This window comes from Lycium barbarum, chromosome 6 (assembly GCF_019175385.1).
Source record: "Lycium barbarum isolate Lr01 chromosome 6, ASM1917538v2, whole genome shotgun sequence".
In the NCBI taxonomy this organism is placed as follows: domain Eukaryota; kingdom Viridiplantae; phylum Streptophyta; class Magnoliopsida; order Solanales; family Solanaceae; genus Lycium; species Lycium barbarum.
In genome coordinates this window covers 61,835,982-61,863,297 of record NC_083342.1, presented here as the reverse complement: position 1 = coordinate 61,863,297, position 27,316 = coordinate 61,835,982, and the positions used below count along the sequence as shown (strand labels likewise).

General features: G+C 41.2%; 1 protein-coding gene across 1 annotated transcript; it reads left to right on the top strand.

Annotated features, from left to right (window-relative positions):
• The first annotated feature begins 19,459 nt into the window (after positions 1 to 19,459).
• LOC132644048 (uncharacterized) lies at positions 19,460 to 21,337 on the top strand. Its single transcript, XM_060360594.1, has 2 exons — positions 19,460 to 20,884; positions 21,200 to 21,337. The coding sequence occupies exons 1-2, from the start codon at positions 19,460 to 19,462 to the stop codon at positions 21,335 to 21,337; spliced, it is 1,563 nt and encodes a 520-aa protein (XP_060216577.1).
• Positions 21,338 to 27,316: the final 5,979 nt, after the last annotated feature.

Here is a 27,316-nt window from a genome sequence, read left to right as displayed (position 1 = left end):
GTTCAGAATGTTATTCCATGTCATCATGCATGTATATATGGTATTACTACTTACCACCGAGCTATAATTGGTTGGGCAGTTATGTATCCCCATTTACCACCGAGCTACGGCCGGTCAGGGAGACATGCATTTACCATCGAGCTACGGCCGGTTGGGCAGTTACGCATTTATCACTGAGCTACGGCCGGTTAGGCAGTTACACATTCACAACCGAGCAACGGCCGGTCGGGCAGTCATGAATTTACCACCGAGCTATGGCCAGTTGGGCAGTTATGCATTTACCATTGAGCTATGGCCGATTGGGAGGTTACGCATTTACCACCAAGTTATGACCGGGTCACGCCCTAAACCCGACCTTGGACATAACAGCCATCTGATGCTATGAACATCACCAGAAGCACCTTACGAATTAATAATAACGAGTTCCTATTTAATAATCTCTCAATATTTAAATCCAAAAAGCCATAATATATGATGCAATCATTATCAAACATATGAAATAACACAGCGGAAGTCTAATCGAATACTTAGTCATAAAATGTGGCCAAATGCCTCAACGAGTCATACGAGACTCCAAAACACTACCCACAATCAGTCAATTATCTATAGAGCTTCTAAGATAATCAATAAACGTCTAACCCATTGAGACACAGCCCAGAAACTAAAATACGTAAAGTAAAGAGAGAATGGTACCCCACTAACAATCATGTGGGCTCACCAAATTATCTCGAAAGAAGCAAGCTCTCCTAAGTCATTGGCGTATCACGAACCTGCTCTTCTATGTTACCTGACACACTATCAAAAACAGCAATGGTATGCCTAAGTACTGGGTACTCAGTGAGTGTCTAAGGGGCAATATTTAACAAAATAAAATAAGATAAATAAAATTCGTAAAACGGTATCAATGAAAGATAGTTCATATCCAGAGATAGAGAAATCCAATAACCTTAAAGAAATCATCAGAGAGTGCACAAAATGAAAAACACATCAAGTTAACTCATTACCGATTTTGGTGTTGAGTAATTCACTTATGAACTCAATATCTACACAAGCCACTCACAGGCAACAAAATATAAACCATTCGATCATTCGGGCTAAGAAACCACGGAGGCTAATCGTCCTTTGGACTAGCACAGCAATCGATGCACCAGGATGCATGCCTCGGAGGTCAATCGTCCTCTGAACTGACACAGCAATACTCATATCGATACATTAGGATCCATAACGGCTAATCGTCTTCTTGACTAACACAGCTTTCCCATATAGGCCCAAACACAAACAATCAAAATCATGGTATATAACTGAATCATCAATCATGGCTTATAGCCGAATTCATTTCTTAAACTATCTTCTCACAATAGAGGTATTTCATGTCACATTCCGTTTAGAAATCATGTTCAAATGACCTATTCAATTTTAAGTTCAAGAACATCCATTCAAGGCCCAACACATTTAAAACTTCAGTATTTTAGAAGATAAATTCAATCATCCCATAATGGGTAAAACGTGTTCATTATGATAGTTTAATTCATTTAAGGTATGATGCGGGCTTGACCCTACCCGCGCATGACCTTATTCAAAATCATCTCACATTACAAAAATGAAGTCGAAAGGAGCATCCAGTATAACAAAAGTTTTCAATCATGTTCATATTCCAAAGAAGGATCTCAGGACATATGTATTCACCCACACATATAGAACAAGAAGAACATACTTTATTACATTTTAAATAAAGTTGTCATGCATCAAAGAAGATTTTTAGAACATAAACATACCTTAAATCCCACTCAAACGTATTTCCCAACGTTCAATAATCACACTACAATGGTTTTAGATGAGACAGAATAGAACTTTAATCGTTCCTTTAAGTCTTTTTCGAATTTTGAAAACTAGGGTTTTTCTAAGCCCAAAAATCTTGTTCTTGAATCTTATGGGAATCATGGGTGGATTCTAACCTCTTAGTTTATTCTATACTAGTTCAACATCAATGATAATCTCATAAAAATTTAGAAGCCTTACTCTTTGATGGAATCCCACACTGCTCTCTTCTTCTTTCCTTTAGTTTTCAAGAATCTAGGGTTTGGGAAGATGAACTAGTGTCAAGGAGTAGTGATTTTGATGTTAGATTTGATGTAGCAATGATGGGAATTTATGAAGAAATTACCTTAGATGTTTTGGGGGAAGCTTTAGGGTTATTTCCTCTAAAAAATTCATCCAAAACGAAGTGGGTATGAAAGTCCCAAGAAAATCCCATTTTTCATACAAATATTTCCCGGTTGGGGATGCTACAATGAGTATGCGGTCGCATCTTAGGTTTGCAGCCGCGTACGGGTCGCATTCTGGATGAAAATTCACTCCAGAAACATTCAAAATTTTGTCAATATGTGAAGTGTATGCGACGTCGCATTCTGATTTTGCGGCGTCGCATTCTGAGTTTGCGATGGCATTCCAGCCGACATCCTAGATAGGTTTCAGTAAAACAGGCATAACTTTTTGGTCACAACTCCGTTTAAGCGCCGCTTTATATATCTGGAAAGGTATTTCAAAGATATACAACTTGTATTAGAAGAAGTCTTTCCATACTCTCAACGAAATTTCATGAAACTTGCCTAGAAGTCAGACTTACCGAAACTTAGATAAGTTTAAGAACTCTGACGAACTTCACTACTTGGTCTTGATCTTAAATCAACTATTTCCATCCAAACTCATCTTGATAGGACTTCATATGCATAAATGTCACATTAATTCTCTTTTAATACATTCACACCTAACCTGGATTCTAGGAGTGTTACAGGCCGGTTGGGCAGTTACGCATTTATCACCGAGCTACGGCCTGTTGAGCAGTTACGCATTTACCACCGAGCTACGGCCGGTTGGGCAGTTACGTATTTATCACCGAACTATGGCAGGTTGGGAAGTTACGCATTTACCACCAAGCTACGGCCGGTCAGGCAGTTACCACTGATTAGTTGGGCAGTTGAGTAGTTAGAGTTACGACATGGATATAGTCTCACAGAGTGACATTATACATAAATATGATCATTGTACATAGCATGGCCCTCAGTAGCACTTCAGAGGTTCAGGTTGACTCATATCTCTCTCCTTTATGATGTCTTACTAGTATGTGTCATTTCCGCTTTAAATACTCGATACATTATTTGTACTGACGTCCTTTTGTTTTGAAAACTACATTCATGCCTACAGGTGCAGGTAATCAGTTTAACGAGCCCTCACAGTAAACGAGGTTGACATTCAGCGAAGGATCGGTAAGACTCCACTTCATTCAGAGTGCGGCCAAGTCTGAAAGTCATGGTGTCAGAGTTTTGCTACAGACTTATAGGCAGACCGAGGCCCTGTCCCGACCATGTTTTGATGTCAGATACTCTTAGAGGCTTTGTAGACACAGGTTCAGTATGTACAGTATGTCTGTGGCCTAGTCGGCCCTTGTGTATGTTTCCTTTTGGATTGTTTGGTGTTGATACTCATAGTGGACTTCTCGGCCCATACATATAGATATGCTTTGAGTATAACAGCTAGCTAATATAATGCTTTCCGACTTACAGTATATATATCACGAGTTATGGCCATGTTGGCCCGTGATAGTTTACAGAAAGAATGAGTTCGGCCAAGTCGGCCTATGTATGTTTTGGTTTACGTCCAACGATCTTGAGTTACAGAGTGGTTCGCTCGGGCCAATATGGCAACGAGTACCAGCCACGCCTCACCTAGGTTGGGGTGTGACAGTGATACTTGCGACAGGAGGCATTATGAAAGGTGTAGATTTGGTTCAACCGCCTATTATACATGTGGTCGTGAGTGCCATAGGATGAGGGATTGCCCAATGAATGGGTAGGGTGGCATGGCTCAGCCGACTGGGTCAGTAGCAAGGTCATCTTCTTCGATACGTCCTCCGGGACGTGGATCGCAGCCCCTTGCTGGCCGAGGTTGAGGTAGAGGTGCAGTGTCCAGTTTGGGCGGTGGCTAGGATCGCATGTATGCCTTGGAAAGTCATCAGGACCTAGAGTCTACACTAGATGAGGGGACAGGTACAGTGACTGTGTGTATTCTTTTAGATCTTGTTTATCGTGAGTCAACCCGTTTGATACAGATAATATAAGGGTGAGTAAGTATTATGCCGGAGTTGTCGAGGGAAGTCTAAGCTAGGTTGAAAGAAAATTAGGAACCCGTTAGTATGAAAAAAAGGGGGGAGTGACCTAAGGTATTAAGAAATTAGAACTTCGATATCTCTATAGTTACGCCCCTAGTTGTGAACCTACGAATAGCTGTGGGATTTTAGAAAGTTACATTAGGATAAGGAGTAAGGAGTCCGATGCTTAAAACCAGTAGATGCTATTATCTAGAATAGATTGGTAGACTTGCAAGAGAAAAGGGATTAGGATGTGACCTTGGAGTAGAAGTACATTCTATCCCACGAGGCAACATTTAATAGTTATTAGCCCCATGAAAGCCCGATAGTTTGTTTTGCTATGATTATGACATTAGGATATATATACATATGGTTTCCTCGGTTGTTGACAGGTTAGTAGTAGAACAGTTGCAGGGAAGACTCTGTTGAAATTATGTAGACCTCTAAGAGTTTAGACATTCTAAAACGAATGTTTCTATGGGGGGAAGGATGTTACACCTCGTATTTTTTTCGTTAATTTTTCATCGTAAGTTAACCAATGTAGACTTGGAGAGTCAGACTATCCTTGAGCTTATGAGAGATTAGACATGTTAATCCTAGGTTTGTAAGGATTTAAGACTATGTTTAGTAAGTATTGGAAAGTTTAGAGGTTAAACGAATCTGTAACGACCCATTTGGTCGTTATTGTTATTTTGGTACTTTTGCCAGCCCCCGAGCATTGATTAGCTCCTTTTTGACCCAAGGGGATCATTTGACACGCTTCCTAAAGTGTCTAGACTGGATTCGGGTAACTTTGGTGAAAATATAGGCTTAAAAGTGAAAATGGTTGACCCGAAGTTGACTTTTGGGTAAACGAACCTTTTTTAGAATTTCATCAATTTTGAGAGGTCCGGATAGTTGTTTAGAACTTTTGTGTGCATTTTATTCGATTCCCAATGCATTCGGATGCATTTTGGGACATTGGATAGGAATTGGGAATTAAGGCATAGGTAGTTGACCCGGTCAACGAGACCTCCATTGGGAATTCTGAGCCAACAGGCGCATTCACAACACATTTTTATGTGAAACTAGGTATTTGGTATGTGAGCAGATGGCCTTGGGAGTTAGTCAAAAAATCGGATCAAAATAAAATATTGGGCCAAGGTTCTTGGGTCTAGTGCCCGCTTTGGCGGCACCAGCACTGCAGCAGCCGCACCGCTGGGGCGGTAGCCCTGCTATTGAAGCTGTCCCAGCCATTTTGGCTTGACCGCTGAAGCGGTCAGGGGGCCGCTAGGGCGGTCCAGTTACAGCTATAGCGGTGACGGGCAGTGACTGTGCATTTAATGAGTCTTAGACCCTTATTATTTCATATCTCGATATTGGGGATTGGGAAGGCTATTCTTGGAGACGAATTGAAGGAAATCTTGGAGGTAAAACCTTGTCTAATCCCTTACTTCTCTTTAATCACAATCATGTTAGACTTTCCCCTTCCCTTTTCAATCCCTTAGAAACGGAATTTGAAAGAGGGTTTTGGAAATTTTTTCTCTAACAGTATACTTGATAAATTGATGATGTTAATGTTAAAATGTGATGAATCTAAGCTCAGTAATCATATATCTTTCACTTTTAAGGTTGAATTTCGGATATGGAGAATTAGGGTTCATACCCAATTTGGGGGTTTTTACTAGAAATCAGATTAGGGGATAATTCTTGAGCTAAATCAACAATTAACGATGGGGTGATGATTTCCTAGGATTGAATTTGGTACTTTACCAGTGAATTTCCCCTTTCGCCCTTGTGGGTCCATTTCCCCAATTTCTAGGGTTAAAATGGACCTAATTGATATCATAACAATATTAGTATCATTATTCATGATGTCTAATTTAGAATTCGATTGTACTTAGACTACTTTGGTTCTGAGCTTCAGAGAAAGGGCAAGGCGATAGAGTGACTTATTGGTGTTGCAGTTCGGCAGTCTAGGTAGGTTATGATTTACCTTGGTGAGACTTAGTATAGTGAATCACATATTTAGATTATGATGTCGGAAATAGCATGTGAACCTTCGGGTGTGAAGTTGGGATGGATATTGCCTTAGGTTGGGCCCTGATGTGTGTTGAGACTAGCCACCCCGTTATATGTGTTTGATTGTTTAATTGTGTTAGCTTGATGCCACGTATAGTTGGTAGATAGCGAATGTCGCTTGTTGGCCTGATTTGTGATAGGATTGACATACCTGTTATTGGTATTTGTACTATGATACATTATTGGCGTAACCACTGTTGGTACTTGAGTTATTGATATATGTTGCCATACCCACTGTTGGTATTGTGATGTGATATATTGTTGGTGTACCCCGTTGAGGTACTTGTGATATTGAGTTTACTTGTTGATGATTAACTTATGCATTGCACGCATTCTCTCATATTATCATGCATGGCCGATATCCGGTGATGATCCGGTATCGTTGATTGAGAGAACTGATATTTGATAAACTCTTTTACTTAAGTGATTGTGAAAAAGGCCGATGTCCGAAGATCCATTCCGAAATCGTTGTTTATATGAAATTGATACTTGCTAAACTCTTTTAATTGTGTGATTGTGAGGAGGCCGATGTCCGAGGTTCAATTCCGGAATCGTTGATTTATGGAACTGATATTTGATAACTCTTTTGAGTGATTGTGAGGAGGCCGATGTCCGATGGTTATATTCGGGCATCGTTGTGCATGGCCGATTCCGATGTTATCCCGAATTCGATTGTAGTGCATGGGCTTCGCGGATCCCCCAGAGTGGTGCCGGTGAGACTCCTCCTGTGAGCAATTAGCCAAGGTCTCGTCTTTCTGTTTGGCAAAGATCCGGGATGGGTGGCACTCAGACTTCGCGAGTCACACAGGGTTGTGCTGCCGAGATGTCGATATTTCCATCCGGAGTACATGTGTACATCTCATTTGCATAGCATGGCATGCCATCACATTCATACCATTATTGCATTGCATTGCATTATGACTTGAGTAAGATGTCGTGATGACTGTATTGTGACGATTGTGTTGTTGATTCTATTGTGTTTATTATTAAAAGATTAGAAATACTCAGATATATTGGGGTTAGATACTTACATAGGTGTCGATGAATACTTGGTTACGATTATATTGTTCCATGCGTGATTGGTCTACTTGTTTATCTGCGTTATTTTCTGAATTGTACTAACTATGCTTAGTCGGCCTATGATGCCTACCAGTACTGTTGTTTGTACTGACTTGCACTTGCTGCATTCTTTTATGAATGTAGAGTATCAGGCCGGATCTATTTCTCTGACTCGTGGCTGATCGACGCCTCGACTTCTACTTGAGTTTTCCAGGGTGAGCATAGCGTCCACTGACCTCGAAGACTCTTCTATTGTTTATGTCTTACTTTTCCTTCAAAACATGAGTTGAGACATTTTTTGTATTATTATTCATACCAGAGTCATTCGTATTTAGATGCTCTTGTATGATCAAACCAGAGACTGGGGTGGATTCATTTACTTCTGCACTTATCTATATTATATTACATTGTGAGACTTACGTCATTTACTTCTTCCGCTATTTTATTATATTTATTGATTGTGAACGTTGAGTTAAGGGTTCGCCTACCGAGATGGGAATGGTAGGTGCCTGCATGACCTAGGCTAAAATGGGTCGTGACAGAATCGAAGAGAAAACGTTTCGTTGGAAGTTGAAGTGTTGGACAGAATGTACGGACCGTACAATTGATGTACATGCCATATTTTTTATGGAACCCTACTGTATGTCTTAGGCAAATACTTGAAAATTTCTTGGGCTAGGTACGGTCCAACGTACGGACCGTACATACAATGTACAACCGATACAATTGGCCGTACATTGAGTAGGCCAATTGTATTTTTGATCTATTTATTTCGTGGCTGCTTTTGTTAATTCATTTACACCCAAACACAGATCCTAGAAGCTCCCTAAGCTCTCTTACTAGATTAGGCTTAATCCTAAAGTGAATCAAGGTGATTAGTACATCAAGAAGTGGGAAAACCTTGCTAGAGTTGGATTGCTTTTCTTGTGTTGAAGTTGAAGCTCCTTCTTGGTGAAGTAGCCTAAGGTTGAGGATGTTCTTGTGTGATTGAGGTAAGATTACATCTCTTCTATATGTTCTTGAGTTTGTTTAAACTTAGCTAGTTGGATGAAGAATTTGTGGAAAGGAAGCTAAAAGGTGTGCTAGAACTCCTGTAAGTTTATGGACTGACTTGAGGTGTGTTCTTGAGTTGTTGTGGTTGGTTTTCCCCAGAATTTAGTAAGTATAATTGTTGTGGTTGTTGTTGTTGTTGTTGAAACGCTTCATGGATATGGAAGAAGGCTTATATATAAATGTTGTATATGATTGTATATTAGACCATTTAGTGTATACTTCTATATTGTTTCTGATTTTAAATCCAAGGGGAAATAAAATGAGACTGTTATTGATATTGTTAATCTTCTTGGTTGAGTTGTGGATGTTATGAAATAGGGAAAATGTTGTCTGATTTCTTTAGAGACTAGATATCATTCGATATACATCGTATACTAGTGTCCTCTAAGTTGATGAGCGTATTGTTAATGTTATAGGTTAGAGTACTACTCGAGCTGACTTCGTTGTTTCATTCGTATAGACTGCAAGAGGTATGTAAAGGTTATTCTCTTTCTTTTCTTGGCATAACTCTAGTGTCACGACCCAACCGGAGGGCCATGATAGGCACCCGGAGCTAACCTACTAAGAACCACATACACGCATCTCTTAGTCATACCTGAGTGGCCCATAATGCTAACTCGTAGATACCATAAGTTGTATGGGACACAAGCCCAAGAGATAATACACATACGTCATCAAGCTAATCCCAGGTACATATGCTGGCAAGGCTATCCATAGTAATGGTATAACAAAGTATAAACCAAGATGACCATAAGACTTCTACCTGTACATATCTGTCTACTAGCCTCTACTGGAGTACATGACATAATGTGGCCGAGACAGGCCCCTGCCATACCCATGCAAATGCATATGCAACTATGCTGACTCACAGCGCAACTCTGGAGCAAGTGAGGTGCCACGACACTACCTGCTGAGCTGGTATCCTACCGAGAGATCCGTCAACCTGTATCTCAAGACCTGCGGGCATGAAACGCAGCTCCCCAGCAAAGGGACGCCAATACGAATAATGTACGTAGTATGTAAGGCGGAAATATAACGTAACAAACATATACTGTAAAGAAGAAGGATAAGAATCAACCTGGCACTTCTGAGCTACCGATGTAAATCTAGTATACATATACATACCTCTTCATATTATTGCAATCTCCGCTATGTCTATATAGCCTACCATGGTCCTGGTTAGCTTATTCTCATAACGCTATCCGAACATATGTTGCGGCGTGCAACCGGATCCATGTATAATGCATGTCTCTATACTCTCATATGCTTAACTACATGTATGTACAATACTATGGCTCTGATCTACTTATTATCCTGGTACTATCTGCCCAACTGATCAGTGGTAACTGCACGACCAGCCATAGCACGGTGGTAACTGTCCATCTGATTATTGCCTGATGGTAGAGCGCAACTGCCCGACTAATCAGTGGTAACTGCCCAACCGGCCATAGCTCGGTGGTAATAACTACCCAACCAGCCATAGCATGGCAGTAAATACATATCTGCCTGATCGACCGTAGCTCGATGGTATAACTGCCTAACTAGCCGTAGCATGGTGGTAAATACATAACTGCCCAACTAGTCGTAGACCAGTGGTAAATATGAATGCATGTGATGCGGAATGTGCAACCCGATCTAGAAATGAATGCATGTGCTGTGGAATGTGCAGCCCGATCCAAATATGGAGGCATGTGTTATTGTCACAGCCTAATTTAGCTAAGTCGTGCCGGCACTTACTTTTCCACCTCGGTAAGCGAACCCTCAACCCAACGATAGTAAAAACGTAAATAAATCACTAAATAAGCGGAAGAGAATAAATCACATAAGTCTAACGATAATAATATAGAACAAGAGCGGAAATAAGAAAATACACCCCAGAGTCTGGTCTAATCCATACAAGAGCATCTAGCTAGAAATATACTAGTTTGGAAATATAATACATCAAATCTGTATATGTCTCAGAATGGAAAAGTAAGACACAAATGAGAGGAGTCTTCAAAGTAGCGAACGTCTCGTGCTCACCCTGTAGACTCTAAGATGTCCTGATAGAGACTACAGCCACGAGAGACAGAAGAAGATCCAACCTGGAACTTTGCATTCATAAAAGAATGCACCAAGTGCAGGTCAGTACAAAACCACAGTACTGGTAGGTATCATACGCCGACTAAGTATAGCTAACATAATTCAGACAATAATGCAGGATAAACAGATAAATCAACAAGTATAAGTCAAACACAATCAGAACCAAGTACACGTCATCACCTAGGTTGAAGCATCTAAAACCCAAGTGTGCCCAATCTCAATATGTCCAATCCGAAACCAACAACACCAGTAAATCACAAGATCATCACAATGTCAGCCATAATGCAATGCAATGCAATAATGTAATAATGTAAATTCAATGCAATGATGTGTATACATGTACTCTAGAAGGAAGTATCGACGTCTCGGTAGCACAACCTATGATGGACCCGCGAAGTCCATGTACCTCACAGTTTCGGCACGAAACTCGGCAACCATGGCACTCAATACACAATTTCGGGACAACCATCGAATATCGGACTCTCACATCACTCGCACTCAATCAACGATTTTGGGACAACCATTGGATATCAGACTCTCATGCAAACTGAGCCCAGCTCATCTCAGTGTTTTCTCAAGAATCATCAATGTATCAACAATATATCATGAAGCATGAGAGTGCGTGCAATGTATGAGTCAACATCAATAATCAGATCAATATCACAACTACCAAGCATGGGTACGCCAACAATATAATGAAAGACTACACAAGTCATATAGAACACTATCCTCGTAATCAAATGTCAACAAGTGAGGTACCACGATCATGAATGAGATATATCAATAGTCTCCAATATCTACTATTACCATGCAGCATCAAGCCAATAATAATAGAACAATCAAGTCACAACACAATGGGGTGGCTAGCCCCAATCACACAACGGGGCACAACCTAAGACAATATCTAACCCAACTTCATACCCGAATGTTTACATGCTTTCTCCGACAATACCATCTAAATATATGCTTCGCTACACGAAGTCTCACAAGGGTAAGCCATAACCAACCTGGATGGCCGAACAGCAATAATACCAACAATCACTCCTTAGCCTTCCCTTTCCACGAAGCCTCAAGATCAAGAAAGTCTAGGCATATTCGAAATCTAGATTAGAAATCATGAAGATCAATACCTATATTGCTATCATTCGAATTAGGTCAAAACCAACCCTAGAATTTGGGGAAACGGGGCCTATAAGATCAAACCAGGAAATTCGAGGGTAAAATATCCAATTAAACACTAGGTGATCAAAACCCATTAACTAATTTGTAAACTAACTATCATAATCTAGCGTAAACCCAATCAATTTAATCATTTAAAAGCCTAGATAGTGTCACGACCCGGCTAGGGGCCGTGACGGGTACCCGGGGCTAACCGCCGAGCACCACTCGTACTAGTATCCTTAGGCTTAATTAACCATCGTTTATCAGATTCATGCTCGATTTAAAAGAAAACCTGTTTTCCTTTAGAAACATAATGTTTTTATACACATGAGCCCTTAGGCTAGCAAAATAATATATCTGTATATATTTACACAATGACCACGCCGTGAAACCACATGACCCACACTGAGTATCTACGAGCCTCTATGAGATGACATCTACAATTGTACACAAAAGAATCATCATAGGCACCTCCAGGACAATGGGGTGCTTTCAGTCAGCTAACAGCCTCTAAGAATTTGGAGCAAGATCTCCTCCCTGTCTACCTGTGTGGCATGAACACATCGTCCAAAGAAAATGGACATCAGTACGAATATTGTACTGAGTATGTAAGGCAGGAATGAAGTAAACAAACATAATAGAGGGATCCGGAATCATGAGAGAAGGATATAACTTGAATGTATATCATGGACAACATAATCTCTACATATATTGCATTTCACATAATCATAGTATACATGCTATCACATACCATGCATCATCATATACGTCATATACGTCATCACATATAACCGCACATCGCAATCCGCATCGTTACCCGTGTCCGGGTAACCCTCATATGCCGCCCACTAGTGGTGATCATACCCGGCCCTCTAGGCTCGGTGTAAACATAGCAGCCCGCATTAGCGGTGACATGCCCGACCATATAGTCTCGGTGGAATCATACGCAGCCCGCATTAGCGGTGACATGCCCGACCATATAGGCGCGGTGGAATCATATCATCACAAAATCAATCATAACACATCACTATTACACATCTCATACCATAGCATCATGTTATCAATTCCTTGGTATTCCATGCATCCCATAGTCGTATTGCAAGTTAGCATTATTCATCATCTTATTGTCATAGCATACATTAGCATTAAGAGCATACATTAGGCTTTAAGGCAACCTCACTATGTCGGGGTGACGTAAGGTTGTGAACCCCCGATTGTATTATGGACATTTTATGAGTATCATGCCTCACCTTGAAGGAAATAAAGCATAAGGCGAGTGTTAACAATAATAACATCATTAGCATTGTAGGAACATCGTGCCACAATTTCTTGAATCTCTATACTCTAGCTCATTGTCATTATTATCATGCTTATAGGTGATTCGATATGTAGAAGAACTCACAAGCTTCATCTTATAGAAGGATTATGGAAAACTTGAAGGATTCATGCCTTGTGAAAGAAGAGTTAAGCCTCACATACCTTTCTCGTTTAAGCAATCTAGTGTTCGCTTATTCTCCTTCAATGTCACGTCTCTACCTTCAAAAGAGGATTCGTACTAACATTAGTTAATCAACTATAAGAACGCATTACTAGTTCTAGAGACAATTGGGCAGCACTTCCTTTGTTTATACTACTTTTCCCATATTCCATATCAACTCCCAACACTCACAACAACAATTACAATATAGCAATCAACAATCATCATTCATATACAATGACCATGATCCACCATTTCTCTTCATTTTTCCCACATTTATGGTTTTGGGTTCGCTATCGTATTTTCTCATGTATCACACTTATCTCATGGTCTACATGTCATTTATAACGTATTCATACTCACGACACACTAACATTCATGATTCGATTCAACTACCATTCACTCATGGCACTATTCACTCACTTATGACCCATTTGCTATGCTTCTCTACAATTCGGGTATCTTAACCTTCCAATACCTTAAATAACATGAAATGGTCATGAACCTTACCTTGGATAATGGTTGAACAAGTCTTGAGTGGAGTTTCTCCTCTAGCACCAAAACCCTATCTCCTCTCTTTTGGTTTTCTTTGAGGAAGATGAACTTTACTTGGGTTTCATACACTTTGATTCATGGATTATGTGTTGTTGATCTTAGTTTCCCTTTGATTTCTCTTGTAATTGAAGAGTAGGGAGGGTTATAGATGTTTCTTGAAGTGTAGAGTGAGAGTGAAATGAAAAATGAAATGAAAGAGGTCCCTTATACTTAAACTTAAAATCTGCCCGACCCTCTTTATACGGACCAACATACGGTCCGTACTATTTATACGGACCGTATGTATGGTCGTACATTTGGTCCAGTAGCTGGTGGCCTTCTTGGCCAATTATACGGTCCAACATACGGCTGGTACAATTTATACGGTCCGTAGGTTGGGCCGTATAATGCCTAGTGATTTCGTTTTCGTTCTCGTTGTCTCGTTTGATCTCCGATCCTTATGGAACCTTCTTGGCACATGTTTAACATCCCAACATCGACCTTAGGGACATTATTACACTTCTCTAAGACATCGACCTTGCATTGTATGCCTTTAAAAACTCGTTGAGGGTCATCTAATACTCTTTCTTACTTGTCAAAACATCGCATATGCTATGTCCTCTACTAGCCTATTCACTGTACATATATGGGGAATTTTTTCCAAGGTGTAACAGATAGAATATCCATTAAACCCACTTTTAATCTTCCGTAACTAATGAACTAACAAGGAAAAAGGGATTCTAATATGATTAGGAATAGTGAATTAGCAAGGAGATTAGAAGGACTTACCACCAAGAATCCTCTAGAATAGTTCCCAAGAGCTCAATTTTCAGAATGGTAATAAATGATAGACTTAGGGCTTTTAATACACACTTAATGAATATAACAGACCCGATACCGATACAGCAGCATCGAGACTGCTAAGACGGCACCGCCCCGACGTCCCCTAGGACTGTCGGAACGGTCAGGCCACAAAAGTGCTTGGCCGCCCCAGCGGCCATCCCACCGCTATGACGGTGCCGCTGGGGCAGACACCAGTACCAAAAATCCCAAATTTTTTCTCAAACTCAACCGAAATCCCGACTAATTCTCGAGGCCATCTGCTCACAATCCACATATACATACTCACATAAAAACATGCTACGAACGCACTCGTGGCCTCGAAATTCCCAACGGAGGTCTCGTTGACCGAGCCAACCCCCGATACCTCAATTCCAACTTCCAACCCAAGTCTAGAAATGCATTCGAGTGCATTGGGAATCGAACCAAATATATACACAAGTTCTCAACAACCATCCGGACCTCTCGAAATCGATGAATTTTCAAAAATGGTCCATTTACCCAAAAGTCAACTTTGAGTCAATTCTTTTTCACTTAATGCCCAAATTTCACAAAAAGTCACCCGAATAAAATCTAAACACGACGGGAAGAGTTCCATCGGTCCCCTCGGGTCAAAGTGAGCTAACCAAGCTCGGGAAAGAGTCAAAAGTGTCAGAAAGACTATAATGATCAAACGGGTCGTTACAACTATGGAACGTGCAGCCCAATCCAAATATGAATGCATGTGTGCGGAACGTCCATCCTGATCCAAATATCCCCTATAGGTACCTTTTACACACTTCTAGTGTTCATTCTTTATCTATTAGCTTCTATGCACTTCTCATGATCATTACTTATCCTTTGACACCTACATGATTACATAAGACTTATAAGCACATTTCTAGGCCAATAGGACTCCTTCCCGATTAACTAAACCTTAACCAAATCCTGAGATATATCATAAGCCTCTCTTCTAGCATTAAATACCACGTTAGGGATCTCATAACCAGTATACTATTCATGTCTTACAAAACATTTCTTGAGAACACATTTCTAAATTCATCGGAGTGACGTAAGGTCGTTATACCTCCGATTTCCATTATGGAGCTAACATCATTGGCATATCTCACCTTGAAGGAACAATAAACATAAGGTGAGACCAACATCAATAATATCGTACGAACATCAAGAATGTAAGCTGCTAGCATTTCTATGAGAAGAATCATTATGGACATCATTTGTGAATATTCATAACAATAGGATCATGCCTTAAGAAAAAAAGGGACAGCCTTAACATACCTTGCTGCTTACTTAGAAATTCAGAGTCTACCTTCAGAGCCTGCAAATCTACATCCAAGATGATTCATACAACAATCAGGCCATAGGAACACTTTCACACTTAAACTTAGCTAGTTAATAAGTTAACAGAATTCGGACAACATTTCCCTTATATTATCTACTCCAACTAATTCCAAAATAGCTCCCAAACGTCAATAACAACATCAACAATAACATAATCAAGATACTGCATGACAAACATATACAAATCCAACTAAGACTTCCTTTGAAAATCAGCCCATAAGCCAACAACATCAACATATCAAAGTCAAGAAGAAGAAAATACCTTATACTTGAATAACGTCAACTCACACAACTTGCTTCAAGACCAAACTCACCACAACATCAACTAGAAGCAAGAACAATAACTTTTCATGAATTAGTTTAGTGTAATCTTGTTGAATTCTTGATCTAAGGTGCTACAAATGTTTAGGACAAGCATATGGAGTTTCTAGAGGTCAAGGGAGTGTAAAATGGTGATAAAAAGGGGATAATAGGGTATTTATATCACTTGAGGTTCGGTTCCACCGAATTTCCAAGTGGGCCCGCGGAGAAGCCATCTGGCAGGCTATCTTGAAACACCCATAACTTTCTACTTCAATGTCGTATCGACTAACGGTTTGTTTCATTGGAAACTAGACTCAATGAAATTCAATTTACATATGTTATGCATTCCATAACTCCTCCTATTATAGGAGATAAACCTCCCTCAAGTTGGACCAGGATTTCCTGTCCAAAATTCTACCAAGTTTTCCAAAATTTTGACAAACTTAATTACTTCGATTCGCTAGATCCCGAAAACTTTAGACACTTGCTTAGGACTTGTTAAAAGTATTCCTTAACCTTATAAGGATTTCACGACCTCTCCAAGCTTGCATTAGTTTTCTTACGACGCAAATGACGTGAAATTTTTTTGAGGTATAACATCTAGTTTCGGAGAGGATTCCAAACCAGCTTATTGAAAGAAGAACTAAAATCTTTATTCCAGCTTTAGTATATTCACTAATAGTATATTATTGTACCCTTGTCGGGAGTACTCTTCAGTTATATCTTATTGTGTTTGGTTTTTGAGATAGAATATATATATATACGGGTTAGTGTAGTTTCCTTCGGGGCTATGATGCTTGCCTTTGGGGCTATGATAGTTGCCTTCAGGGCTAAGATGCTTGCCTTCGGGGCTGCGATACTTGCCTTCGTGGCTATTACACCATTGCCTATGGGGCTATTCTACAGCTTAGTTAGGTACATACCGAGTCTAATAAGGTCGGCTAGTTTTTTATTGTTGTGTACATATTGTAGGAGTCACAAATAGGTAAGTTACACCTAGCTATCTTCAACTCTTCAGCTTATTTTAAGTATTACAGCTTTCAGTTATTTTTAGTCGCCTTACATACTCGGTACATTATTTCATACTGACGTCCTTTCGTCGGGGACGTTGTGTTCATGCCCGCTGGTTTAGATAAATAGTTGGAGGGACCGCCCAAGTAGAGTTGTTGTGTACCAGCTAGTGTGGTAAGCTCCATGTCATTCGGATTTGCCCAGTCCAAAGTTTTGCATATAATAACTGATAGGTAGGTCGGGGCCCTGTCCTGACCATAGTACAGTCATTACTCTTTAGAGGGTTGTAGACGTATCCTGTATGTTATGTATATCAGTGTAGCGGTCTTACCGACCCTTGTATATGTTCATTTTGGTAGTGTTGTTTGTAGACTTTCATTGCGGCTTATATACATGCTTTTGGGTGTGCGTACCCTTCAGACGAGATAGATGTTATGTTCAGGATTCAGGATACAGCCTTGTCGGCCCTGATTGGTATTGTCTGTTTGCAAGTAGGCCTTGTCGGCCTAAGTTGAGGGTTATCTCCAGAGTTACAGTTACAGAGTGGTACGCTCGGGGTCAAGTATGGAACCGGGTGCCGGCCACGCCTCCTCAGGTTTGGGGCGTCACAAAAATTATATGATGGAACCCCTCTTTGAACTCAAAAATTGACATTTGGTACACGAAATGGATCCCTAATCTAGAACCTTTAAGATATTGTATCTCTGGCCACTTAAACATTTCAGATATGAGCTTAAAACTAAATCAGCTGTGTAAGAATAATATTTGGGATTTGGGGAAAGTCTCTTTTGACCTACCCCAAGAAATATGTCAACACATAAAAACCATTACATTTCCTTTACCTAAATATACTCTCGGTGTCCCCCTTTGGGCTCCTAACAATGTTGTTACCAGGTTCACCACGGCTTCTTGCTATCAGTTTATTAAGAAACCTGAATCTGGCCACCAACAGTTTTAAATTGATATGGAATCTTAAGCGCCCTAACAAAATTAAGTTTCTACTTTGGTTTTTTTTAGCACAATAGGATCCCTAGAAGAGCTTTCCTTCATCATATAAGAATGAATATAGACGACCAATGTCTGGTTTGTAGAATGGGAAAAGAAACTACAACCCATATCTTCCTTTACTGTCCTAACTCCAAGCACCTTGGGCTATCATAGGATTTACCCCTATCTCCAACACGTACCAACACTAGTTGGACACCATCCGAAATGGCTCACGCCCTCTCCCTCACCACATAAACAAATGGGATGATTTGTATCCTTTTGTTCTTTGGAACATACGGATTACAAGAAATAATAACTATCATACAACACTTCCTTTTAGGTAAGTTACAATACAGTCATATTGTCTACGGGTAAAATCAGGATACGGACATGCTCGGTTTCCCGTTGTCATGGTTATGCTCAGGCAAGATATGACTGGCTCATCGGGAATGGGGCATCGAGCTCGATTTGGGATGAGGTGATAAAGGAAGGGCAGTTAACTATCATAAGGAGAAGACCGAAATATTCTCCCTCAACCAGATATTTCGGCGTCGATCTCGGCAACAGCTGTCACCAGATTTCTTTCCTTTATTTAGAATTGTATTAGGGTTGGGAATCCTCTACCATATAAAGAGGAGGTTCACATCCATTGAAGGGGCTGGCAACAGAAAGAGTGAAAGATTTTATATCAGAAAACAATAAGAATCCTTTGAAACCATTCCCATTTGTTCCTTAGTTCATCTTTGTTGTTCATCGTGTAAGTACTCAACAGAGGGTATCGACCTCGGTTTCTATACCCGAGGCCGGACATAATTAATATTCAATCAGATCTGCTTCTTTATTTACTTATTGACTCATTACGCAAATTAATCTTGGATTGAATTTAGCCACATATCTTTGGCGTCACGCATAAATTTAATTGTTCTCCATTTTAAGGTTAAACAGTTTGGCGCCCACCGTGGGGCTGTAGATAGTAGTGGCGGTTCAATACAACATTCTGGTTACGCTCGATATTTTACATTTGTTCTTTAAGGTTTGATTTCAGGTATACAAAAAATGTCGGATTCCCATTCTGTCAACTTCCAAGTGGAACCAAGCCATCACGAGCATGACGACGGAGATGTACCAAACAACAACGCGCCCCCGTTAATCCTATTCAAGTCGGATCATCGGTGGGCAACGTACCGACTGGCGAGAATAACGGAGTCATGCTGCAGTAGCTCAAAAACCAGTTAGACATGGCTATAGCTCAGTTGCAGGCCCAGTAAAAGATCATAGCACAATTGCAAAACCGGGGTCAAGCACCCGATATTGCACCATCAGAACAAACCTAGGATACGGAGGAAAGATATGTCCCACAGGGTAACGAGAACCACCTCGGGCAAAGCAGTGAATTGATAAGAATGCTCAAAGAATTGACTAAACGAGTCGAGTCCGGCAAAAAGAAGATAGAGGCGAATGACAAGAAGGTGGAGAACTACAACTCAAGGGTCGATCAGATTCCGGGGGCTCCACCAATGTTGAAGGGACCGAATTCGAAAATTTTTGTTCAAATGCCATTTCCGCCGAGTGCGGCACCGATGAAAATCCCAAGGAGATTTCGCATGCCCGATATCTCGAAGTATAATGGGACGACAGACCCAAATGAACATGTGACTGCATATACATGTGCTATTAAGGGCAATGATCTCGCCGATGACGAAAGAGAATCAGTGCTACTTAAGAAATTTGGGGAAACCCTGTCAAAGGGGGCGATTATTTGGTATCATAACTTACCCGAGAATTCAATTGATTCATTTTCCATACTCGCTGATGCTTTCGTCAAAGCCAATGTCGGGGCCATCAAGGTCGAAACACGAAAATCGGACTTGTTCAACGTCAAGAAACGAGATGACGAGACCCTTCGCGAGTCTGTGGCTCGATTTCAAATGGAGCGCATGGACTTACCCCCAGTCACTGATAATTGGGCCGTTCAGGCTTTCACCCAAGGGGTCAATTCAAGGAGCTCGATCACATCTATGGAGCTAAAGCAAAATCTGAAAGAATACCCGGCGATCGCCTGGGCTGATGTACACAACAGGTATCAGTCGAAGATCAGGGTCGAAGATGATAAAATTGTGAGGGCTACTTCGGTATCATGGCATTCCGATAAAGGGAGTGATCGATTAAGAAGAGTGGTAGATCGGGATTCCAAATCATCATATGATAGGTACCAGCCTTACCCACTCGATCGAAGGGGAAATAGGTGCAACAGCGAATCAGGCAAGAATGATAGGCGGAATGATCGAGGCCAAAGTATCCATGGATTGATAAACATAAATGCTATCGATAAACCACCGGGAAACAAAGAAACTCCAAGGTTATCCGAGTACAACTTTTGCGTTGATGTAGCAACCATAGCAGCGGTCATTATCCGAAACAAAGAAATAAGACATCCAAGGCCAATCCAATCTGATCCAGAGAAGCGAGATAAAAGTCTTATTTGTAAATATCATCATACTCACGGCCATCGGACCGAGGATTGTCGGCAGCTGAGAGAGGAGGTCGCTCGTTTGTTCAATTTGGGACATCTTCGAGAATTCCTAAGTGAACGAGCAAAAACCCATTTCAAGAACCTGGATTCCAACAAGCAGGATAGGCCGGAAGAGCCTCAGCAGGTGATACACATGATCATGGGAGGAACTGACGTTTCTATTAGGCCGGTTGTAAAACACACCAAAATTTCCATAACGAGGGAAAAGCGTATCCGGAATGATGACCCTGATGGTCCCATCACGTTCAATGACGAGGACATGGAAGGCATCGCCCAGCCGCATAACGACGCACTGGTAATATCTGTCCCTGTCAATAAATTTAAAATTAAACGTGTGCTAATTGATCCAGGTAGCTCGGCTAACATCATCCGATGGAGAGTCATCGAACAGCTGGGACTACTAGATCAGATCGTGCCAGCAATACGGGTCCTCAATGGATTCAACATAGCATTCGAGACGACGAAGGGTGAGATCACTTTACCGATCAATATGGCAGAAACTACGCAGCAGAAAAACTTTTATGTGATAGAGGGAGACATGGGATACAATGCATTGTTGGGCAGATCGTGGATTCACCTCGTAAGAGTGGTCCCCTCAACTATGCATCAGGTATTGAAATTCCCAACCCCAGAAGGTATCAAAACCGTCCGTGGTGAACAACAGGTCGCAAAAAAAATGTTCGTAGTTGAAGAATCTGTTAAAACTATAAAGGTGCCAGATCGGAATGAAGGGAAGAATGCCAAATAGCAATCACAGATCCCGAACCCGGAATCTTCGGAAGATCGGAACGTAGACACACTAGATGAAGAGTTAAAATTCGGAGTACCGAGAACCTTTGTGGTGCCCGATGATTCTGATGCCACTAAGTCCACAGTCGAAGAAATCGAGCAAGTCATAATGTTAGTCCATCTACCAGAGAAGAAGGTATACCTGAGCATGGGGTTAACCCCCGAGCTCAGGAAAAAATTTATCGGGTTTCTTAAAAATAACTCAGATTGCTTTGCTTGGTCCCATTTAGACATGACAGGTATTCCACCGGATGTGACGACACAAAAGTTAAGCATGGATTCGAGTTTTCCTCTTGTCAAACAAAAGCAGAGGCCACAACCCGAGGTAAAATATGCATTCGTCAAGGACGAGGTAACCAAGCTCCTTAATATAGGGTCCATTCGAGAGGTAAAATACCCAGATTGGTTACCTAACGTTGTAGTAGTGCCTAAAAAGGGGAATAAGTTTAGAATGTGCGTAGATTATAAAGATTTAAACAAGGCCTGCCCGAAGGATTCATTTCCTTTGCCCAGCATCGATCGCACGATCGACGCTATTGCGGGTCACAACACGCTGAGTTTCCTCGACACCTACTCCGGGTACAACCAAATACAAATGGACCCGGAGGATCGAGAAGAAACCTCCTTCATAACTAGGTCTGGCACATATTGTTATAATGTAATGCCCTTCGGCTTAAAAAAATGTCGGTGCCACCTATCAGCGTTTAGTCAATCGCATGTTTGAACACCAAATAGGGAAATCCATGGGAGTTTATATAGATGACAGGGTTGTTAAGTCCTGCGAGTAGAGGACCACTTGAAATTTTTGCAGGAAACTTTCAGCATATTAAGAAAGTACAACATGAAGCTGAACCCGAAAAAATGTGCCTTCGGAGTCGGATCGGGCAAGTTTCTCGGATTCATGGTATCAAAACGGAGGATCGAAATCAACCCGGATAAGATAAAGGCAATTGAAGTTATCACCGTGATCAACGACATCAAAGGGGTACAAAGACTGACAGAACGGATAGCTGCCCTAAGCCGATTCATCTCCAGATCCTCGGACAAGAGTCATCGGTTTTTCTCGCTGCTAAAGAAAAAGATTGACTTTGCATGGTCCCTGGAATGTCAGATGGCCTTAACAGAAATAAAAAGGTACTTATCAAGCCCACCTCTACTCCACACGCCAAAAGCGAATGAGCAGTTGTATCTATACTTGGCAGTGTCCGAGATAGCGGTGAGCGGTGTCCTGGTTCCAGAGGAGAAAGGTACGAAACACCCGGTTTACTATGTAAGTAGAACCCTCGGTGATGCCGAAACCAGGTACCCACATTTGGAAAAAGTCGCTTTGGCTTTATTGAGTGCATCTAGAAAATTAAAACCTTACTTTCAGTGTCATCCCATATGTGTCATAACGTCGTACCCCCTAAGGAATGTCATGCATAAACCCGAACTCTCAGGCCGACTAGCAAAGTTGGATGTGGAGAGTAGCGGGTATGATATTGAATACAAACCCCAAACTGCGATCAAATCCCAAATATTGGCGGATTTCGTGGCCGATTTTGCACCGGCCATGATCCCCGAGGTCGATAAGGAAATGCTTCTTACCTCGGGGACTAGTACGGGAGTCTAGACTCTTTACACAGACGGTGCTTCTAATGTAAAAGGGTCTGGGTTAGGGATCGTTCTTAAACCTCCCTCGAATGACGTAATAAGACAATCTATTAGATCGGCTGATTTAACTAACAACGAAGCCGAATATGAGGCTATGATTGCAGGTTTAGAAATGGCTAAAAGCTTGGGAGCCGAGATCATTGAGGCCAAATGTGATTCTCTCCTGGTGGTCAACCAAACGAACAGAACCTTCGAAATCAAGAACGATCGAATGCTGAGATATCAGAAAAAATTATAGGTTGTCCTTCGCCGGTTAAAGGAGTGGACGTTGGAACACGTACCCCGGGATCAAAACAATGAGGCGGATGCCCTGGCAAATCTGGGATCCTTGGTAGAATCGGATGGATTCAATTCTGGAGTTGTGGTGCAGTTGACAAAATCGGTCATGAAGACTAGCCACGCCCAAATAAACTCGACCAGCCTAACTTGGGATTGGAGGAACAAATACATAGACTATCTTCAAACAGGAAAGCTACCATCCGATGAGAAGGGATCAAGAGCCCTCCGAACCAAAGAAGCTATATTTTGTTTGGTCGATGGCCAGTTATACCGAAGGTCATTCCACGGCCCCTTGGCGAGATGCCTAGGCCCAGGAGAAACCAACTACGTTCTGAGGGAAGTTCACGAGGGGACTTGCGGAAACCATTCGGGAGCCGATTCATTGGTCCGCAAGCTGATCAGAGCGGGATACTATTAGAACGAGATGGAGGAAGACGTCAAAACCTTCGTTCGAAAATGTAACCAATGCCAAAGGCATGCCCCGTCAATACACAAACCCGGGGAAAAGCTTCATCCGGTCCTTTCCCCATGGCCATTCATGAAATAGGGCATGGATATAGTAGGGCCTTTGCCATAGGCCCCAGGTAAGACGAAATTTATTTTACTTATGACTGATTATTTCTCTAAATGGGTCGAAGCACAGGCACTCGAGAAACTTAGGGAAAAAGAGGTTATTGATTTCATTTACGACCCTATAATCTGTCGATTCGGGGTACCTGCGGAGATCTTATGTGATAACGGGAATCAATTCATAGGTAGTAAGGTCAGCAAGTTTTTCGAAGAATACAAACTCAAGAAGATCTTATCCACCCCGTATCACCCAAGTACGAATGGCCAGGTCGAGTCTACCAATAAAACTATATTGTAGAATTTAAAGAAAAGACTGGCCGGCTCGAAGCACTGATGGAAGGAGATTCTGCCCGAGGTTTTATGGGCCTACCGCACAACAGTAAGATCAAGCACTGGGGAGACTCCATTTTCCCTTGTATACGGAGTCGAGGCCCTGATACCCGTCGAAGTTGGTGAGCCAAGCTTGAGATTCCGATATCCCACTGAGAACTCGAACTATGAAGCAATGTCTGCTAATCTGAATCTCCAGGACGAAAGGAGGGAAGCTGCTCATAACTGGATAGCCGCACAAAAATAAAGGATGCAAAGATATTATAACCGGCGGACCAACCTCAGGCACTTTCAGATTAGGGACTAGGTACTGAGGAAGGTCACACTTCATACAAAGAACCCTCACGAAGGGAAATTATCCCCCAATTGGGAAGGACCATATCGAGTCACTGGAATAACCGGGAAAGGTTCTTATCAGCTCGAGAACAAGACGGACAGCAGTTGAGACACAATTGGAATGTATCACACCTAAAGCGATATTACTGTTAAAGGTACGAATAACTTTTCTTTTGTTTTTCTTCTCTATCGATCTAACCACGCAGAGATACAATCCGAAGGACACCGGAGCAGCACAACGGAAATTAGAAAGTCATAGACTTAGGACTGAAAGCACGTGCTGCACTCTTTTTCCTTTTGACCGTTTTGTCCCGAAGTGGGTTTTCGGCAAGGTTTTTAATAAGGCAGCGCTGAACAGCGTGCTACGCAAATAGAGCATACCGATCAAAGACCGGAGATCGGGGACTGCACATACCGGGCTAATAGTACCCGAGCTCTCATACCTCGGACTTGAGTACTAGGGGACTATTATACTAAGTTATAACTATGTTAAAGCCAAGGCTTGAACGATAGGATCAGATGTAAGGACAAAACAATTGATTGAATCGTGTCCAATTAGTTTGTTCTTGCCACGGCAACAATTGCGGATACATATCCGGCCGGATTTTCAATAGAAAATCTTACTTTGATCACAATGATCAAATGTTGCCAGATACTGAAAGGATATGGGTACGGTCTAGAAAACATACACAATGCTAAAAAGTTATGGCCTAAACGGTTAAAGACTACGGTCTATAAAACATGAATATTACGGTCTTAAAACATGAAAATATCGTGATCCGATCTGTCTTGCAATTTACAAATAAAGCAACGATTAAAGTCAACATGGACTAAAACCCGATCATGAGCCGTTACCACTTGAATTTTATCATGGCCGAAACAATAAGGCAAGCTAAAACGATGGCAAAAATCGAACAAACATTGAACCGATGAATACTTTGCAAAGAGCAACAAAAGGCGATGAATAGACCAAATGAAGATCTTATTTTCATTTATACATACACATAAGTGGATTTACAAAGGCTCGAATTAGCGGCCTTAAAACAAAAAGCAAAACCAACAACAACGGGGGAAAGAAGGGATGTAAGGCCTACGAGCCTAATCTTCACCCGATCCCTCCGTTTTTGTTAGGCCCCGTGTTTTCGTACAATTGGAAATCGAGAAATAATTATGACTAGGGTGTTAGAAGGATATAAATTAATTTGTGAGAATATGACTATGTGGGTTATGGAATCTTTTATGCTAAGACCTCGGGGAAGGCCGAGGGTAAATTTGGAATTTCGGAAATTAGTTTCGGGAATTACAAAACGGGACTTTTTAAGCATTGGGCCAAGAAACCAAAAAAAAATTAATTGGAAGCCCAAAGGAAAGAGAGGGGCCGGCCTTAGCTTGGCCCAACCCATTATGTTGGTGTCATGTGCATAGCACATGACACTTAAAGGATATATATCTATGTTACACTTGGAATTTATCATAAATCAACAAACATTTCAAGAGCACAAAGAGAGAGAGGGTTCGGCCGTGAGTAAGAGGGAGAGAAGGGAAAAAAAATTCCAAGCTTGTGTGTGATCCAAAAATCTTGGTTTCTACATATTTGTGAAGTACTCAAGACGCTCTCCGACGTGGTATAATTTGTTTGGCACGGGGACGACGTTTTCGACAAGTCGGGGTTTCAAGAAAAGGTGAGAATTCTTACCCTTTTATGTTATAGAATTGATGTGAATGTGTTAAGCATTAGAAGTAGATGGAGATCCCGTAATTTTAACGTAAATAGGAAGTCGTGGGTGTGTGTTTGTAGTGGGTTTGGCCGAGAGCCATAGAAGGAAAAATTGGTGTGAATTGATCTTGGTTAAGTTGGTCTAATGTGTTGTTGTGATCCTTATATCGTAAATGATTGATTGTTGAATTAAATTGGCGGTGGAAAACGAATTTGGATGTTATCGGAAAGTGTATATCCTTGGTATCTTTATGTATATCAATGTATATCTTGGGTGTTATAGACTTTAGATATGAATCTATATCGATGTTGATGAATTCGGAATGTAACGACGTGAGTTAGAATGTTCGTAGTGCATTTTAGATGTTTTGAAGAATTTGGGAAATAATGGATTTTTTTTTTATGCAATTTCGTGTATGGCATGGTTTGTAATTAGAATGTGATTGTATAAGTTTTAATGTGGGAATACATACAATTATGTAGAATTGGAGTTGTGAAAGTTTGAATGAAAAGTCGCCAACTTAAGGAATCATGTCAAACTTTGAAACTAGAATGGTGTTATTGTTGTTTGTTTTGGTTGTTGATGTGTGGGCTGTTGTAGCTGGTTAATTGGAGCCGAGCTACGCCTCGGGGATGTTAGATTTATAGGGGAAATGCTGCCGAAATTTCGGTAGGCAATTATGAAGTTAAAGGCATTTCAAAGCCTAAGGATCTCATTTGGTAACTTTGACCATTTGCAGATTTTTGACGAAACGGGACGAGACATTTGGAAGAGCTTACGACGTTTGTGAGGTATGTAAAGCTTCCCAATTCTTTATTTGGCATATCTTAGTGTGTTAGTTTAATGTGAGACCTTCCGGAGCATTTCTGCTCCTCGAAACCCGATCCACAGGAAAGTTACTATTCATTCAATTCGATTGAAGCCTAAAGGCTCCCTTTTGGCTAGAATGCCATTATTCGTCCGAAACCTATCGAAATGTGGTCGGGTAACCTGGGAATGATTATGTATGACCCTTGGCATATAACTGCTCATAAAAATATGTTCGCCACCTC

Coding starts and splice junctions, on each gene's coding strand:
- LOC132644048 (XM_060360594.1), top strand. CDS start 19,460: ATGCTCAAAGAATTGACTAAACGAGTCGAGTCCGGCAAAAAGAAGATA. Junction 20,885..21,199: donor AGCCGCATAACGACGCACTG/GTAATATCTGTC, acceptor ACTATGCATCAG/GTATTGAAATTCCCAACCCC.